The sequence below is a fragment of the Carcharhinus amblyrhynchos genome, chromosome 14 (assembly GCF_965287045.1).
Source record: "Carcharhinus amblyrhynchos chromosome 14, sCarAmb.v2.hapA, whole genome shotgun sequence".
In the NCBI taxonomy this organism is placed as follows: Eukaryota; Metazoa; Chordata; class Chondrichthyes; order Carcharhiniformes; family Carcharhinidae; genus Carcharhinus; species Carcharhinus amblyrhynchos.
Window position 1 is genome coordinate 35,399,203 of NC_137337.1, and position 12,747 is coordinate 35,411,949.

A 12,747-nucleotide genomic window follows, 5' to 3' on the forward strand; every position below is an offset into this window, starting at 1 on the left:
AACTCACTAGCTTTCGGGTTAGCCCCTTCGTCAGGTGAATGGAGAGTTCTGGCCTCAGACAGAGCATATAAAGCACAGACAGTTTACAGATTACTGATTAGAATGCAAATCTTTACACCTAACTTGCTGTTCAAGTCTTAAAGTGGCCGACAATGTGAGTGGAAGGAGCACTGATCACAGGTTAAAGAAATGTGTATTGTCTTCAGACAGTACAGTAAGTGAGGGTTTGCAAACCCAGGCAAGTCACGGGGGTTACAGATAGTGCGACATGAACCCAAGATCCCTGTTGAGACCGTCCTCATGTGTGCGGAACTTGGCTATCAGTCTCTGCTCAGTGACTCTGTGCTGTTGTGTGTCGTGAAGGCCGCCTTGGAGAATGCTTACCCGAAGGTCAGAGGCTGAATGCCCGTGACCACTGAAGTGTTCGCCAACAGGAAGGGAACAGTCTTGCCTGGTGATTGTCGAGCGATGTTCATTCATCCGTTGTCGTAGCGTCTGCATGGTCTCCCCAAGGTACCATGCTTCGGGACATCCTTTCTTGCAACGTATCAGGTAGACAATGTTGGCCGAGTTGCAAGAGTATTTACCGTGTACCTGGTGGATGGTTTTCTCACGTGTGATGATGGTATCCATGTCGATGATCTGGCATGTCTTGCAGAGGTTGCTGTGGCAGGGTTGTGTGGTATTGTGGTCACTGTTCTCCTGAAGGCTGGGTAGTTTGCTGCGAACAATGGTCTGTTTGAGGTTGTGTGGTTGTCTGAAGGCAAGAAGTAGGGGTGTGGGGATGGCCCTGGCGAGATGTTCGTCTTCATCAATGATATGTTGAAGACTCCGGAGAAGATGTCGTAGCTTCTCTGCTCCGGGGGAGTACTGGACGACGAAGGGTACTCTGTCCACTGTGTCCTGTGTTTGTCTTCTGAGGAGATCGGTGCGGTTTTTCGCTGTGGCGCATGAGAACTGTCAATCGATGAGTCGAGCGCCATATCCTGTTCTTATGAGGACATCTTACAGCGACTGGAGGTGTCTGTCACGATCCTCCTCATCTGAGCAGATCCTGTGTATACGGAGGGCTTGTCCATAGGGGATGGCTTCTTTAACATGTTTAGGGTGGAAGCTGGAGAAGTGGAGCATTGTGAGATTGTCTGCGAGCTTGCGGTACAGTGAGGTGCTGAGGTGACCGTCCTTGATGGAGATGCGTGTGTCCAAGAATGCAACTGATTCTGGGGAATAGTCCATGGTGAGTCTGATGGTGGGGTGGAATTTGTTGATATCATCATATAGTTGTGTCAGTGATTGTTCACCATGAGGCCAAAGGAAGAAGATGTCATCGATGTATCTAGTGTATAGCATCGGTTGAAGATTCTGTGCGGTGAAGAAGTCTTGTTTGAACCTGTGCATGAAGATGTTGGCATATTGAGGTGCAAATTTGGTCCCCATGGCAGTTCCGTGTGTCTGGATGAAAAACTGGTTGTTGAAGGTGAAGACGTTGTGGTCCAGGATAAAGCGGATGAGTTGTAAAATTGCATCTGGAAACTGGCAGTTGTCAGCATTGAGTACTGAGGCAGTCGCAGCAATGCCATCGTTATGGGGGATGTTGGTGTAGAGGGCCGAGACATCCATTGTGACGAGGAGTGTCCCTGGTTCAACTGCTCCCTGTGTGCTGAGTTTCTGTAGGAAGTCTGTAGTGTCGTGACAAAAGCTGGGGGTTCTTTGTACAATGGGTTTCAGGATGCCATCCTGAACGACATGGATACCATCAACACACGTGAGAATACCATCCACCAGGTACACGGTAAATACTCTTGCAACTCGGCCAACATTGTCTACCTGATATGTTGCAAGAAAGGATGTCCCGAAGCATGGTACATTGGGGAGACCATGCAGACGCTACGACAATGGATGAATGAACATCGCTCGACAATCACCAGGCAAGACTGTTCCCTTCCTGTTGGCGAACACTTCAGTGGTCACAGGCATTCAGCCTCTGACCTTCGGGTAAGCATTCTCCAAGGCAGCCTTCACGACACACGACAGCGCAGAGTCGCTGAGCAGAGACTGATAGCCAAGTTCTGCACACATGAGGACGGTCTCAACAGGGATCTTGGGTTCATGTCGCACTATCTGTAACCCCCGTGACTTGCCTGGGTTTGCAAAACCTCACTTACTGTACTGTCTGGAGACAATACACATCTCTTTAACCTGTGATCAATGCTCCTTCCACTCACATTGTTAGCCACTTTAAGACTTGAACAGCAGGTTAGGCGTAAAGATTCGCATTCTAATCAGTAATCTGTAAACTGTCTGTGCTTTATATGCTCTGTCTGAGGCCAGAACTCTCCATTCACCTGACGAAGGGGCTAACCTGAAAGCTAGTGAGTTTACTATCAAATAAATCGGTTGGATTGAAACCTGGTGTTGTCAGACTTTTTACTGTGTTTACCCCAGTCCAACGCCGGCATATCCACATCATGTGTGTGAGTTTGCACATTCTCCCTGCGTCTGCATGGGTTTCCGCTGGGTGCTCCAGTTTCCTCCCACAGTCCAAAGATGTGCGGAGTAGTGTCAGGGGGACTTGCTGGGGTAAATGCATGGGGTTATAGGCATAGGGCCTGGGTGGGATTGTGGTTGGTGCAGACTTGTAGAGCCAAATTGCCTCCTTCTGCACTATAGCATTCTATGATAGTTATAGTGGCTTATTTTATTCATTTGCAATCACCCTCCCTTAAAATATTCTTGGAATGTAATTAAGAAAAGCACAGGAAGAAAATGTTATCCATGTCTCCTTCCTGCCTCTAATCAGTAATTGAAGTTCAGTTCACTTTAAAATGACATTTTTTTTTAACATGATACCTGGGGTGATAGCAGCAACATTTAAAACAAAATAACCAAACATCAGAAGCAACTGCAAGAAACATCATGAACTTGTATCTTAACAGGGACTAAACATCCATGTTCCTTAATGTGTGCCAATCTCATTTAAAGTAATCATAGTTGAAACAATGATACCCTTAGAATTTTGTGATTCAAAGCACAATTAACTTTCACAATGGTTTCCACAGCAATCTTTAGAACCAACACTACCAAAGGACAAGACATGCCTTTAAAGAAGACAAGAATTCCATCTATTTATAAACAAGGCATGGAAAATCTAGCCTTTAGTTCAATTAAAATGCACCACCTTAAATCATTATGGTTTCCAGCTTACCACATTTCAAAGAAGTCAGCTGTCCATGTGTTTGGGAAAAGAAGCATTGGAAATGAAAGTTTGTTAATTTTTTCATTTTAACCAAAAGACCTTTATCACAAAGGACTGGGAATTTACTGAAGTTACATAAAGCTGCCATAACCATTACCTGTTCGTTTTGGCTTGCTGCTGATTTATTTGCTCTTGCAATTTGGTGACAACAACTTTTAACTCAGCATTCTCTCTTTCAGTTTGAGCATTTCTCTTGTGAAGTTCTGAAACGGACACAACCTTCTCTTCCAATTGTTTGATCCTTTCTTGCAGGCTCATGTTCTGAGTCCTTAATTTTACCATTTCTTTCTCAGAGGTATCATGTGCAGTCTCTAAACTGGAAATAACCTTTACTTTGTCTTGTAATTGTTCAACTTTTTCTTGAAGTTGTTTCCTCTCCTGTATTATTTCCATTTTTTCATTTTGAAGCAGCTCAATAGCTTTTTGTAGGTTTGGCAGCTCCAGAGATTTTTCCTGTAATTCCTTTGTGCGATCTTGCAAGCTTGCATTCTGTAATTTTATTTCTGCTAGTTGCTGCTGAGATTCGTCACGCACCTTTGTGAGAACTTCGACTTTTTCTTGCAACTGTTTGACTATTTCTTGACCTTCTAGCTTCTTCATTTTCATCTCTGCCATTTCATTTTTCAACAACTCAGCTGTTTTCTGGAGATATGAGGCATTCAGTGTTGCTTCTTCTAGTTCCTTCATCCTCAGTTTCAGATTGGCATTTTCTGATCTTACTTCTTTCTCAGACAGTTTGGACATCTTCTCCAAGTTTGTAAGTGCAGTGACTTTGCCTTGCAGTTGTTCAATCTTTGCTTGAAGTTCAAAATTTACCTTCATTATTTCTGCCCCCTCTCTTTTCAGGAGTTCATTGGCTTCCTGTAGGTTTGGCGATCTTCCTTTCAATTCTTTAGAACTTTCTTCTAACCAAAATGTTTCCATCTCCGCCGTATCTTTTTTCAATTCTTCGTGTACTATTTCTGCTTCTGCAAGTGGCAATGTTTCTTCTTCCAACTGTAGCATCCTCTCCTGTGGCTGCGGGACCTTATTTTTCATTTCCTTATCTCTCCCCTCGAACTTATTGTTGGATTTCTGCTTTTCACCAAGGGCCACCGTGTTCTCTTCCATATTTTTGATCTTCTCGCGCAGTCTGGAGATTTCAGAGCACAGGCCTGCCTTTTCCTTTTCAAATTTTTCACGCACCACCCGGAGTTGACCAGAAACCATGGTGTTGTTTTCTTCTAATCTAACTGTTTCCGATTTCAATCTAATTTTTTCCATTTCAGATTCTGCTTCTACCTTTTCAATCAACACTCTGGTCTGTTCCTGCTTGTCCTCAGCCTTGGCCAATTGTTCTTCTTTCTTTTGTAATTGTATCTTCAATTCCTTCCTCAAGTTGATAATTTCATCTGTCAAAACATTCTCTTTCTTCGAGGTAGCAGTTTTTAATTCCTGCAGTTCTTTCTGCAGTTGTTGGTGCTCAGAAGCTAATTTGTTTAATTCATCTTTGCAAGATTTCTCTAAACTGTCTCTCTCTTCAGTGAGTTTCTCGGAAAGTAGAGTTTTCTCTTTTAACATTTCCTTCAGCAGTTCCATTTCATCTTCATTTTCCTGTAAAAGCTCCTCTTTTTCAAATTCCCACTGCCCTTTCTCCTCCTGAAGTTGTTTTTCAAGTTGTAGAAGTTCTAGTTGATATTTTTCCTCAAGCTCAGATGTTTCTTTTTTGAATTTAAGGACGATTGTTTGATGTTCCTTAGCAAACTGGGATTCCATTTCAGAAATCTTCTGGTTAAATTCATTTTCCATGGTTTTTCTGTGTGACAAATAATGATAAATGTTATACATCAATCTCAGCTGAAGCAATAGTGAGGTCACTAAATAGTCTCAGTTTCTCTAATAGAGTAGAGAAAAATTACTCATGGAGCCAATTTCTAATTACCATCCACTGGTACCTACTGGAACTGTGTTTGTGAAAACCACTGGGTTAGAACATTTTCAGATTAACCTCTGGTGACCATCAGTTAAATAGTAAAGCGACACAGCTTCACATCAATATTAGGTAGCAGAGGAAATTGGGGGTCCATGGAACTGTAACGCATCAAGGATTCAATGGGAGGCACAAAAATTGATAAGTCTCAAAAATAGGCGCGGGAATCATGTTTTGTGATTAACCTGCACCCATTGCATGATGCAGACAGCATGCCATTTCTGTGCTTTCTGCTGGTCTAAATGATTGCTGCTTACAGTCATTGCTAAATGTCCTGTTGCGTGAGTATACCCCCAACAGGGTGCCACTGTTTCTGTGAAGCTAGCACCACTTGCTGTTTAAAGGCAGCCTGTACTCTTAATGGGAAGGTGTATTTTAACTGGAGCAGCTGCTGGAACTATCTGCGGAAGAGAATCTATGCAGGAAGCAGGATTACAAACCTTGTTGGTTTAATATTGGTGGTGGGAAAAATAATGCAGACCCCACTATCGGACAGAATAGAAGAACATATTTTTACAAAAATAGTATAGATTTCAAAACGGAAAATCTTGTTTGACCAACATTACTGATTTTTTTAAGTACATAGCAGAGTAATCAAGCAATGGCAATGCTATTGATGTAATAATTTATCTGGATTTTCAAATGGCCTCTGATAAAGTGCCCTATAACAAACTAATGAAGCCTATACAGTTAGTTAGCGGGCAGAAGTAGTGTTCCACAAGGATCAGTGATGGGACCATTGCTGTTCACAATTTACATTAGTGATTTAGAGCTTGTAATCAAAATAACAATTCCCAAACTTGAGGGTGACAGCATATTTGTCAGGGTGGGGGAAATAATCAATACTGTGGCGGACTGCAACAAATTATAGGAGGGCATTAGTAAACTTGCAGAATGCATAACTCATTGGCAAATGAAGTTCAACACAGCTAAATGTGGGTTGTACATTTTGGTGGGAAGAATAGAGAGGTCAGATTACTTGGAAGGTGGAAGTCTAAATTTTGTAAAGGAGTTTAGAGATCTCACAATACAAATATACTAATCACTGAAAGTTGTTCCACAGGTTAGCAAGGCCATAAAAAGCAAGCAAGCAAGCACTGGGCTTTATGTCTAGAGGGACAGAATTAAGTAGGGAAATTATGCTAAACCCATATCGAACCTTGGTGAGAGTACAATGACGAGCACTCTGTGCACTTAGAGGTGCAGGAGAGAGTGTAGAGAAGGTTTACTAGGATGATACCAGAAATGTGTGGGTATACATATCAGGAAAGCTGGGTCTCTTTACTCTTGATGTGACCTAATAGAAGTATTGAAAATTGTGATGGAGAGGATACAGAGAGAATATTTCCACTTGAGGTTATCAATATGATAATCTTCAAAAAACCCAATATGAACTCAAAAACTGATGTGAATACCAAACCCTCTATTATAGGGAATGGATGAAGTGCATTGTATTGATGCATTTAAGGGAAAGGTCGAAAAGTACATGAAGGAGAAGGAAATAAATGGTTACGATGGTAGATTTAGAGGAGGAAAGATGGGAGGAGGATTGTGGGGCCTAAACACTGTCATACTTTGGTTGGACTGAATGGCCTGTTTCAGTGGCATCTATACAAGAATGAATTATACTACAATTGGCGAGACAGCGCTCTCCAGACAAACTTTTCTTAGATAATCAGCACAAATGGCCATGGTGGTCAATGCCAGATTTCAAACTCCCAGGATGCAATGGAGCAAAAGGTTCGTTGACCTCACATTGGTCAATGTGGTCAAGGTCAGTCAATCTATCTTCAAATGCTACATCCCAAAAATTGCACCATAAGACTTTTCACACTGATCATTTCACCACAACCCATCATTAACCTACAAACACAATCTATCAATTACAAATCATATCTAGCATTTATTAACTCATTCTTATGGAGGTCTAAGGTTAGTGACTCACTTTCCCTTGCAGCAGGGGCCTCCCAGTGTCCAAGTGCTGCAATGGAAGCTTAGATTACTGTAATGCAAGGTCAGTCTGCTGCTAGGCAGGCCCAGATTGCTGCCATCATCCCTGCTGATACCAGTGTTCAAAGGGCTTGCAGACTCTCACAGTAGTCTAGCAATCTGTACTACAGATTACTAGGAGTGCTAGAGGTATAATCTTAGGGAAGTGGTGTGAACTTGTCCTCTCTCAGGATGACAGCATTCACCTTCCCAACCCTACCACTCAGCCAGTGCCCTCAGGTTGACTATAAGCCAGTCCAGATAGCTGCTGCCCTTACTGAGAAGGTGTAGTTCAAAGTCCAGGCCCAAAGTCATCCCCTAAGACCCTCTGCAGTCCCCTTCACTGAAAGTGAGCAGCTTTCCAACATCCAGACTGCAGCCACTGGAGCATTATGCCAGACAAGTGCAACCCGAGGGAATTCACAAAGATCATAAGTTAACATTTGAATGCAACATACTATGAATAGTGAAAATGTAGAACTTGCTACTACGAGTGGTTGAAGTGAGTAGCATTTAAGGGGAAGCTGGATAAGTATATGAGAGAGAAGGGGATACAAGGTCGCAGTGATAGAATTAGATGAGGAAAGATTAAGAGAGATGTAAGGGGCAATTTTTCACTGCAGCAACTGTCAGCAGAAATCAAGCAGCAACTAATCCACAAGTAGCTGATCCCTCTAAATATTGCTGATGTTGGTGAGGTGGGGTAGAGGTTCTTTCCTGATGTTGAACGAGTCTCCTGCTCTTCACAGTTAAGTGGTGGTGTTGGCGGGAGCACTAAGTTCCAAACTGGCAAACACTGGTGTCAAATGAGTGTTATGCACTGACTGATGTCACAATTTGCCTATATTTCTGGTGGATGCAGCCTGAGCTCATGATAGTGCTCTGATCTAATTATGTCCAGTGCAGTTGCACCAGAAATGTGTATTCTCACCACGGATGTGAATTTGTAGCCAAAATAGCCGCATAAGAGCACTAAGTTTTCTTTTGAATTTGATCCCTAAAGACTTATAAATCTATAAGAATGAGGTTACATTTTAGATCAGAAATTGTAGAAAATCTAAAGATGAAAGTTCTAATTTCAGTTTGTTTCATTCCACTACTTGGCATTCTGTTTACAATCCTAGAACAGTCTTTAATGTTTTAAGTTGCCCTTCTATTTTAGACCCAGACATTTTGCAACATGCTTCACTCTAATCCTTACCTTTCCTGTAGGAGTTCATTTTGCTTTTCATGTAAGAGATTCCTTTGCAACTCTTCTTTCTCCTGTTCAATGTTTTGTGTGACTTCAGAAATTTGTGTGCGGTAAATCTGCTCCAACTCTGTTTTTTCTCTTCGGAACGTTTCCTTCAGTTCTTCTCTTTGAGCTTCCAGTAGCACTTCAGTGGAAGTCAGCTTTTCTAACAATTCTTCTTTCTCCTTGTGGAGACATTGGCTTACTTCCTTCATTTTGCACTGGAGCGTTTCTTCATGTTCCTGTTTCAACTGCATCCCTAGCCGTGTTTTATCTACATTGAATCTATTCTGCAGTTCGTTTATTTCTTCTTTGTGTTTACATTCTGTCGTTTGCTGTAATGTTTTAAGGGTCTCTATCTCTTCTTGGAGTTCTGAAATATGGCTTCTGAGTTTATTAAGCTCGTCATTCATTTTTGCAATCTCATTACTGTGCTCCTGGTTAACATCATCTTTCTCCAATTCATATCTAACTTTTGTTTCTTCCATCTGCTCCTTGTAGTAATTTACCTGAAATGGTATATTGAGAAAAATATTATCATATAGCATGCTAGCAATTTTGCCACAGATGTTACATACATACATGCACACGCACACACCCACGCCCCTCTCCATGTCTTCCCAACCCAAAGGATACAAAATGTCATCAAAGATTCAGAAATGATAGCATACTAGTACTATGTAGTTATTCGTACTATATAATTACCATTTGAATAACACTCAACAACGTCGATAACATTCAGGAAAAAGCCGTCTGCTTGACTGGCATCCTATCCACCACCTTAGACATTCACCTCCTTCACCACCAGTGCACAGTGCAGCAGTATGTACCATTCACAAGATGCAATGCAGCAACTTGCCAAGGTGCCTTCAAAAGCACTTTCTAAACCTCTGAACTCTACCATCTAGAAGGACAAGGGAAGCAGGTCCAGGGGAACACCATCATCTGCTAGTTTTCCCTCCAGATGCTGTCCTTATTTGGAAATAAATAATTATGTCAAGCCAAAGTCTGAGAACTCCCTCCTGAACAATACTATGGTTGTACTTACATCACACGAACTGTAGCTGTTCAAGGCGGCAGCTCACCACCACCAACTCAATGAGCTGAATGGCCTTTTTGCACTGTATGACTCTCTGACTCTCTATTTCAAGGGCAGCAATGGAAGTGGAAGTAAATGCTGGCCCTGTCAGCAATGACCACATCCCACGGATAAATAACATAAGTAAATAGGTAAATCTGGCCATTAAACTCAGAGAAAATGAAGATATAAAATCTTGTAGGTGCACCTACTGATTTTATTTTGGTCAGCAATCTACTACACTTTGTTAAAAACTCAGATCTCAAACTTTTCTCTTCAAAACAGAAATGTTAATCAAATATTTAAATATGTAATACTATTATGCAACTTGCCTTGCAACAGTAAAATGAGATTGAGAGATTTTCAGTTGAAAATTTAGTGCCAACTTTCAACCAAATAGCTTGTTTTTAAACTTGCCTTAGCTTCAAGTTCAATTTTCAAACTATCAACCGCCTGATGGTGTTGCTCTTTAATTTGTTCTATGACCATTTCTGCTTCCAAACTCATGTTTAGTGGATTACATTCTTCAGACCCAAAACCTGAAAAAGAATAAGCATTTAGTCAAAAATGAGCCAGAATAGGGCAATGAAAAATTATTTGTGATTTTTTTTCGATACTTCTGCCTTTTAAGATAAAAAAAAGTTTAGTATAAAACATAGCCACTCATCTGTAAGAAGCTTAGGTGTATAGAAGTGAATATAGAATATATTTGATTCAACATTAGCACTATGCCAGAATGAAGAAGAATTTCTAAATGAATTATCTTTCTCTTTAAATATTGCTGAAATGTAATAAAGTCTACTTGAGGATTTGGCCACAGCAGGGTGTCCTTAGATCATAAATCTAATAATGCATGGCTGAATATTTCAAGAAACCAAACTACTTTCAAAAGCTTGGTCTTTGCTTGTTGCAGTACCTTGATCGCAGTCAACAACATCACTTTTACTCTCCAGTTCCTCTGCCAAGGGACTTCTCATCAATGGTTTAAAACTTCTCCCCTGTATCTGATAGGCTTGTACCTCAGACTGGAGCTCATCAATTCGATCCTGGAGCTCCTACACCAGGTAAATAATAAAAACATAAATAGAAATTAATTTGCATAGACTAAAGTGACCAACTTTCTTTTCCAGCCCTGCTAGAAATAAAATGAAAGATTTTGAGTTCTATTCCTCCCTTTATAGTTTCCTCTCCCTTTAATGTTGCTGACACGTGCACAGGATACTTCCCAAAATTGAACCAGTAGAAATTTGTAAACATTTGCTAGAAGCTAAATAAAGGACATTGGCTGATCTGCTCTTCTGGAAGGAAACTAACACATATTTGCTTTATTCTATCCCTGACGGTTGGTTCAAATGGTAGCACTGCTGTCTCCAAGCTCCACTCCAGGGCATGATCCAGGTTGATACTTTAACACAGTGCTAAGGGAATCCTGCATTGTTGGTTGTTGGGCACACAGCCCTTAGGGTAAGATTATGAATATGGCCCAGTTCGCTGCTTCAATGATTCAACAAGACATAGAATGGTCCCATGTCATCTTCAAAGAACTGTAGGAAGTTCTTCAAATGTCCACCCAATTTTACATTCCACAATGTGGCTCTTTAGTGCCTCAATATTTTGTTGACCAAAAGATTATCTCAAGGAAACCCTTTATCGTCAAATAAGGATGTCTTCCTAATGCCAACAGATGATGACTGTCTTCAGAAAACAGCCTCTCTAAATTCCCAGAGTTTCTTCTGGAATAAGTTTTCATTTCTTTCAGCAGCCTCTCCACTTTGAAAATTTAATCTTTTGTAAATTAATTTTTCATCTCAGTCAACCTTTGCGTCAGACCTCTAAACTCATCAATCTCGTGTTCTTTCAAACTCTCTATTTGAAGAAATGATCCACATTTGTGGTCACCCCACAGCTTCTGATGGCTCCTGTGATCTCCCTACTCTAGTGAGTCTAGTACTGACAAAACTATCTCCAATAATTTCCTCGTCTTCCTCGTTACCACTTCCCAATATCTGCTTTCAGCTGCACTTCCTTCTGGAAACATAGGGTGCCCCATGTATCAGATGCAAGGGTTTCTGTTCCATTATTGTTTGGCTTGTGTGTGACCATCTGCACAGCACATTGCAGGTCAATACCCCATGGGCAGCATGGTGGCATAGTGGTTAATACTGCTGTCTCATAGTGCCAGAGACCTGGGTTCAATTCTCAACTTGGGTCACTGTCTGTGTGGAATTTGCACATTCTCCCTGTGTCCACATGGGTTTCTTCCAGGTGCTCTGGTTTCTTCCCATAGTCCAAAGATGTGCCGGTTAGATGCACTGGCTTTGCTAAATTCTCCTTTAGTGTACCTGAACAGATGCCAGAGTGTGGTGACTAGGGAATTTTTGCAGTATCTTTACTGCAGTGTTAACGTAAGCCCACTTGTGGCTAATAAATAAACTAACGTACTTTATAATAACTCCTTCTGTGTTAGCATTAGGACATACTCTATCCCAAAGAAGTTTTAATCACATTCAAACATTCAACTGTGTAGTCGGAGTGGTCAACCATTGGATAAATAGGATGGCACCACAAATGTTGAGGATTGTAACTAACTTACTCCACAGTATGGGGCAGATACAGGGTGGCATGGCAATGGGGCAAATGCAGGAAGTGAGTAGGAGAAAGTCTGCTGAATACCTCTTGCTGCCTATGGTGTTTATTCTCCTGCAAACTCAGAGTGCCTCACATTCTTCAATGACATCCTCTGACTGCTCAACAGAAAGTTCCTGTTCCACTGCTCCATTTAAATCCAGAGGTCATAGGGATATAGCTGTCCAGTGTGATCCTGGACATTCTGTACTTGGAGCACATCCAAGGATTGAGACATTGGCATCTCTGCTTTACCAGACCTGTCAGATCCTCAATAATTGATCTGATGGAGGTGTGCACAACTTTGTATTAGTGCTCCACTCATCTGTAGGAGGGTAGTTAACCAAAGCTACAAGTCACAGGATCCAATCTTTAACTTGCTGGTTAGGTACTAGCAAATAATGGATGTACAGTGAACTACTATAACACGAAAGCTTCATGAAAGTTGTCACGGAAGTGGGGCATTGAACTGCAATGTCTAGTGCAGATGGTCACACACAAGCCGAACAATAATGGAACAGATACATGGGGTTTCACAGCTCCAAGGACCTGGGTTCGATTCCCAGCTGGGTCACTTTGTGTGGAGTTTGCACATTCTC

The 12,747-nt window shown here is 41.5% G+C and overlaps 1 protein-coding gene across 3 annotated transcripts in view; it reads right to left on the minus strand.

The window, feature by feature from the left end:
- nin (ninein (GSK3B interacting protein)) overlaps positions 1-12,747 on the minus strand; it is a 144,832-nt gene that overhangs the window by 28,563 nt on the left and 103,522 nt on the right. For all 3 annotated transcript variants that reach the window (XM_080202662.1, XM_080202661.1, XM_080202663.1), the window contains exons 14-17: positions 10,440-10,578; positions 9,941-10,062; positions 8,416-8,954; positions 3,354-5,051 (exon numbers count right to left, since the gene is read on the minus strand). In XM_080202662.1, the coding sequence (XP_080058788.1) occupies positions 3,354-5,051; positions 8,416-8,954; positions 9,941-10,062; positions 10,440-10,578 (2,498 nt within the window). The remainder of the gene's footprint in view (positions 1-3,353; positions 5,052-8,415; positions 8,955-9,940; positions 10,063-10,439; positions 10,579-12,747) is intronic.